This window comes from Condylura cristata, unplaced genomic scaffold (genome assembly GCF_000260355.1).
Source record: "Condylura cristata isolate star-nosed mole 26May11 unplaced genomic scaffold, ConCri1.0 scaffold00032, whole genome shotgun sequence".
Classification (NCBI taxonomy): domain Eukaryota; kingdom Metazoa; phylum Chordata; class Mammalia; order Eulipotyphla; family Talpidae; genus Condylura; species Condylura cristata.
The window spans coordinates 9,690,241-9,696,590 of NW_004567133.1; the positions used below are offsets into that span (position 1 = coordinate 9,690,241).

The 6,350-nt window shown below is 39.3% G+C and overlaps 1 protein-coding gene across 1 annotated transcript in view; it reads right to left on the reverse strand.

The window, feature by feature from the left end:
• Positions 1 to 6,149, reverse strand: part of LOC101637175 (ATP-binding cassette sub-family A member 3-like) — a 40,337-nt gene extending 34,188 nt beyond the window's left edge. Inside the window, exons 1-4 of the mRNA XM_004691723.1 lie at positions 6,090 to 6,149; positions 5,200 to 5,461; positions 3,269 to 3,396; positions 1,427 to 1,571 (exon numbers count right to left, since the gene is read on the reverse strand). Coding sequence (XP_004691780.1) covers positions 1,427 to 1,571; positions 3,269 to 3,396; positions 5,200 to 5,461; positions 6,090 to 6,149 — 595 coding nt within the window. The remainder of the gene's footprint in view (positions 1 to 1,426; positions 1,572 to 3,268; positions 3,397 to 5,199; positions 5,462 to 6,089) is intronic.
• Between the last annotated feature and the right edge of the window lie 201 nt (positions 6,150 to 6,350).

The window sequence follows — 6,350 nt, forward strand, 5'->3', positions numbered from 1 at the left end:
TGCTCCCCTCAGCAGTGTACTTCGCCAGTCTGCCTGTTCTGCTCCCGCCTCTGTCTCTGGTGAATCCTCTCACCCTCCACATCTCTTGCCTGTACCCCAGTTCCATATGAATAAATAAATAAATCTTTAAACAAACAAAAACTCTACTTTCTATTTTTCTTTATACCCATAATTTCTGAGTGTTCAAATCCCTTATGATTATGTTTTCCACTTCACTTAAATCCATTAATTTTGGATGATACATTTTGAAGATATTATTACATGCATATATGCATATATACATGATTTTCATATTAATGATCAACTCAATGTTATCATTTTGAAATTTCTTTTTATACCTAGTAATATTCCTTACATTCTTGGCTTCTCAGCTTTCTTGGCCTTTCTGTGTCACACTTGTGAACTGGTACCCCAGTTAAGTACACACTTAATGTAGCTGGACACAAGATTCCCTTGTAAATTTTTTTTTAAAAAAGATTTATTTATGCATACAGAACTGGGGTACAGGTCAGAAGTGCAGGGGCAGTAAGAGGATTCACCAGAGACAGAGTGGGGAGCAGAACAGGCTGATCAACGAAGTACACTGCTGAGGGGAGCAGCGGGTCAGGAGAGGTCTGCTGTGCCATGTGGGTCACCTCCAGGGCGGGGAACAAACTCATGCTGGAGTGGCATTAGCTACTTAGTGCTGTGCTTTAACCCGCTGTGCCACCAGGAAGGACTGATTTCCTGGTAAACTTTATGACTGGACAAATAACATGCCAAATACTTTTAGAAGAAAACAAGGACAACATGCAGCACCAGCCCAGTCTTGCACAGTTGTGATTTCACAACAGAGCTCTGAACCTGGCTTTTGCAGAAGACTAACGAAGCCTATTTTTAATAAGTATGCACTGTCAAGTTATATTTTATACTTTTGTTATTCTCTTAACCTATTGGAAATGTAGGCTAATTTCAAACTCTAAGAATTATGCTGAATTGGCTAGAACTTGCTTCTCTTGTTAGTTACTTTACTTGGGGCAAATTTACATCTTTGTTGTTAACGTAAAGCTCTACGTTAAAGACTTTTCAATGGGAGTTTGTATAATACGTTGAAAATTATACCGTGCTCATTTACCCAACAGAACGACACATAGTTATAATAAATCAGTTCATGTCAGTACCTGGAAATGCGTACATTAAGTCATCAACGTCGAAATAGCTACCTGACTATGCAATGATCAGGACAGGATAAAAACACACAATTCTAATGAACAGCACTTCTTGGTGAGGACACTGAACGTTTTAAATGAAAAAAAAAAAAAAAATCAGCAGCACAGTGAGTCAGAAATAATTTCCCCACAAAGTTAAAGATACGTCAGTGTAAATATGTGCTGGCTTCTAAGCACAATTAGTCTGTTTAAGTAAGTGTGGTCAACGATGTGCTTACCAGGACTCCCCCCTGTCTCGTCAGTATTTCTGGGTCCCAGAGAAAAAGAAGTTGGGTACAGAGTATTTGTCTCCCAGCCGTCTGGTCGTAAAAAGTCCACATATCTGTTCCTCTGAAAACTACTAAGACGCACATAGTATTTGACCTACAAAAAGCAATGAGAAACAAACAATAACTATAAACAAAAAATGACTAAGCAAGAGTGAGAAACAAAAGAAAGTTAAAGTACAATTGCCAATGTGTGGGGTTGAGGCCAGCTGATGAGAACCAGGGTGAATTCGGGACATGAAGAAGAAGAGGGCAAATGTGTCTTAAAGCTTTGGGGTTGCACAGGGCAAACACGGTGGCAACTTGCACAGGGATGGAGTGTCCCCTAAACAGACGCAGGCATGCAGACCAAAACGGTGGCCTTAATTTCTCTTTCTGGTAAGCCACCAAGTGCCCTGTGGTGAAAATCTCTCCAAAAAGTGATTGTAACATAAGAAAGAATCCTATGGGAGCACAAAGGAATGTGATGAAGTGCAAATGTCAAGGGTGTGTGATTTGATATTACTGATTCTGGAGTATGTGGTGCTAGCCTAACGGGGCAACCCAGCAAACGGTGCAGGACAGAGGGTCAGACCAGAGAAGTGAGTACGGTCAGAAGCGGCAGGCAGATGCCACCAGTCTAGGTAAACATTCAATTACTACTGCCAAGGTGATGGGCGTTATGGCACATTTGAGAATTAAAACATAGCCCCTGTTCCTCAAAGGGTTCAAATTCTAATGGAAGAAAACACATTTACATTACAGTAAATTCAGTGGTAGAGACAGGTGTTTTGATGAGAACACAGAGGAGGAAAAGAGAGGGTGTGGTTATGTGAAGTGAAGAAAAGCTGCTGCTTTTCTTCTTGGTGAGAATGAGCCGGCAGGATATTATACAAGGCAGAAGAGGAGAAGTTTGAAACTGCTCTAGGGTCACTGTGACCAGGCTGAGCCACCACCAGCATCAGTGGACATTTGGTTGGTCACCTGAGGGAAGATGACACATACAAATGGAATCAGAGAATGTTGGGACAGAGTGAAAAGGTACCTCATACATCCTTAAAACCAGTGTGTTCCTTAATTTTCATTTCCTTGACAAACATCTGCATAGTCACTGCAGGATTTGGGCTCCAGGCCCTTATCTGCACCATCCCTTGGTTATTTCCTCAAATCCAGAGCCACCATGTTTATAATTTTCAAAGCATTGCCCCTGTCTCTCCTCCTGGGCAGGGGTGGGGAGTGGGGAGGCTGTCATTAGAATCTTCTTCAGTGTCTGCATATGTCTTAATTCCAATTTCAGCCTGGCATTATATTCTTAGCATTATATTCTAGTTTTAGAGCTGGCTAAACCTTCGCTTTATAGACTTCATTTAAATCTAGAAGAGAAATGGTAAGAGCCATTTAAAAGAAAGTGGAAAGTTTTTGTGATGGGCTCCATAATGGTGAAGATGTAACCGCTTGATCACAGCTTGATCATATAGGGTCTTTGTGTCTAGGAAGCATGCCCTAGAAAACGTTCCTCCACTTCACCACCACGAGCAGAGCGGGAACAGAGTGGCAAAGTAACATCCTTAACTGTCAATGAGCCCCATGATTCCAACTTATAAATAGAAGGCTGGTAGGTAGTAAATCAAATTCCTTCATCAGCTGAATAAAAGAACCAATACTCAGTTAGATCTCAGCTGAAACCCCTGATTTACTAAGTCCTTGCAGCATGATCTTGGGTAAGTCAGTCTCTCTGATACCGGTGTCTCTACCTCATTAAGTTTCTGGAAACTATAAGAGTAAATATGATATTTCTGCATAGAACTTTCTTACCTTAAGTGGCAGGGGGTCATGGCTATTTTTGAATTTATGGTCAAAAACAAAAGCAGCCACCACTCTTTTAGCATTTTCCCTTTTCTTAACATAATCTTCAAAATCTTTTTCTGAAGAAAAACCTGTGACTATATATACAGAGAAATCTAATGAGTGAGTTGATCACAAAAGGCAAAGTAGTTCACAATTCTACCTATCTTGAAGATGGGAAACCACTTTGTATGGATGAAAGGCTATCAATAAATTTTAAAACACTGCTTCTCAAGCATTGGTTTAACAAACTGATAGATTGGTGGTGGGCATGAACATTTTGGGAGTTTTACAAGTTCTCATTCACAAGGCACCCTCTCTCCTGTGACTCTTGGTACACGTGTCACCTCGGCTTCTGGGTAGCACTGATTCAACCTTACAAAGACTACATAAATTCAGCTTCCTCTGCTGCCTTTTATCCCACTCATTTTCTGCACATACATCTATAAACAGTAACAAAATCACAACACTCTACTCCAAGATTTAGCCCTTGTCCTAGACAGTGTCTTTTCTGAAAGAAAAATGATGGGACCTGGATTTTTAGAGGATTTTTATCCTCTAAGATATTTGCATTAATAGGATTAATGAATAAGATATCTGCATAAAGGGTATAGTTGGCCTCACCTTCATTTTGGCATAAAAGTGAGTCATTTTTATAGTTTTCATAGAATAATGGCCTGTTCTAAAAGAAGAGAAGAATGAAGTCATGGATTCTGGAGCTGACCCTGATTCCTGTGCACGTGGGTCAACATTTTGCCTGGGAGGAGACTGGTTATTTACAAAAGTGCCTCCAGAACAGGTCCTTGAGGCAGCTGCCAGACCCATGGCTCCAATGCAAACTCCACCACCAAGGGTGAGCGCTTTTGTCACTAGAAGAACCAGGCATCTGTTTGATGTTACTGTGTATGTCCTACTTATTTCCAGCTGTTGATGCTCTCCCTCTATAAGTCATTCATGAACTCAGGAACCCCCTGCCACGTGCTGGGAACCAAAATATGTAGAAAATACACTCTGATTCAAGGAAATTAAAACAGAAATCAAAAACAGAGATAACAACAAAATTTCAAATGTTCAGAAGCCATGCATATGAAAAAATCCCATGCCATCAAAGAAGAAATCCAGTGAATTATAAAACATTTTGGGTAACTGGAAGTTGCCTGTAATAGACATAGTTTATTGGGATATTTGTGTTGTATGCTTTAAAAATTGTTGATAATTTGGCATTTTTCTGTTTCAGTAGTTGTCATTTTTTAAAAAATAAATGCTTTGAATGGCATCAACTGTGAAAGGCTTTCAAATCTCTCAAAGGCCAAAAAAAGATTGAAAAAACATAGTACTGAAATTCTGTGTGTGTGTAAGGGAAAAGGCACTAGGGGCCTGTCTACCAACCTGCTGACAGTTTTATCTCTAGGAGAAAGAGGCTGAAAATATGAGAATAAATCCGGAATTAGGAATTTTAAAATGAATTTGCTAGAGCTTGAATCTCTTACATTCACATGCTTGAAATAACTGACCACCAAGTACATATCCAGAATGAGGGCTCATATGTACTGTGCCTTCCACACCCTTCCGCACCCCCTCCCACACAAAGACACCCAGGTTCAAAAAACAGAAGATGAGAAAGGCTTAGAATCACAAAGTTGGATGATAACTTAGAAAATATAAACTGATCACCTAATTTTTAAATATTACTCTTTATTTTAGGATTTAGACAATATTTTACATGCCTAACTTTCATGTTTAACCCAGTCCATAGTACAATACTTATAAGGCTACTATCGGTTATGGGGTTCACCTACAATGTTATAGTTGGGAGATTAATACCCAATTAAAAGGTTCTAAGGGCATGTTCTTTCAAACAATTCAAAAATATCATTTTTTCACAGATTCTTATTTCTAACCTTTGAAATTTTGTTGTAAATCTTGATTCACTGTTTCAACGATGCTCTTCACCACAACACTTTTGGAAGGCACAAAAGCCAATTCCATAGGCTCAGCAGGTGAGACGGCTCCAAAAATATCAGGCACCACAGAGAGGGAATGAGAGGGGTAAATGAAAGGTCCAGACTTCTTTATCAGCATGAATTTGCGTGTTAACAGAAGTGTCCCAGCAAATAATAGTGTGAGGATGATTTCCACAAGTGTAACAACGGGTCGCCGTCTCTAGATTATTAAAGGAAAAAAAAAAAAGGGATTGTTAATGGCCCCATGGTTCCCTAATTTCACAAATGGCTATTTTACATGAATAGACACTTCAAAAACTAAGATGGTTTGATGGCCAGAAGAGCAGCTTCATTCTGTAAGAACAGCAGATTTCTGGACTTTATTTTTGCTTTCCAAGTGTTCTATAATATTTTACTATATGAGAACTTTTCATATTTGAGATAATGCCATCCCTAAAACTGTGAACTATAAAACAGTATAAACTGTGATCAGGCTTCAGAATTTTCCTGCTGTAGCCTCTTAACTGTTGAAAAATTCCATAGGTAGATCAACTTACTTTCCCCCACAAAGATTTATTTATGTATGTATACAAGAATTGGAGTGTAGGCCAGAGGTGTGGGGGGTGAGGGTGAGAGGATTCACCAGAGGCAAAGTGGGGAGCAGAACAGGTGGATCCACTGAAATCCACTGCTGTGGGGAGCAGAGGGTGAGAAAGGAAAGGTCTGCTGCCCCATGTGGGTCAGCTTCGTGGTTGGGGATTGAACTGGTGCTGCAGTGGCTGCAGATAATGTCATAGTTGCTGAGACTTAACCCCTTTTGCCACCAGCGAGGCTCTAGCTCAACTTACCTTTAAAATGAAATTCTTCCAGAGAAGAACCATAAATTTATTGAAGCTGGACAAATCCATTCTCCTAAAAAAGGTGAAAGTTCAACTCTAGATAGTGTAAGAATTTTTAAAAAGGAAATTAACATGTGATAAAATATAAATTTTAGATAAGCAAATTACTTCAAAAATTGAATTACTTAATTTTCTAATCAAGTTTAAAGTATAACAACAAGAACTAAAAAGCATTTGAAATATTTGATACGTTTATTCCTAGATTTTTAA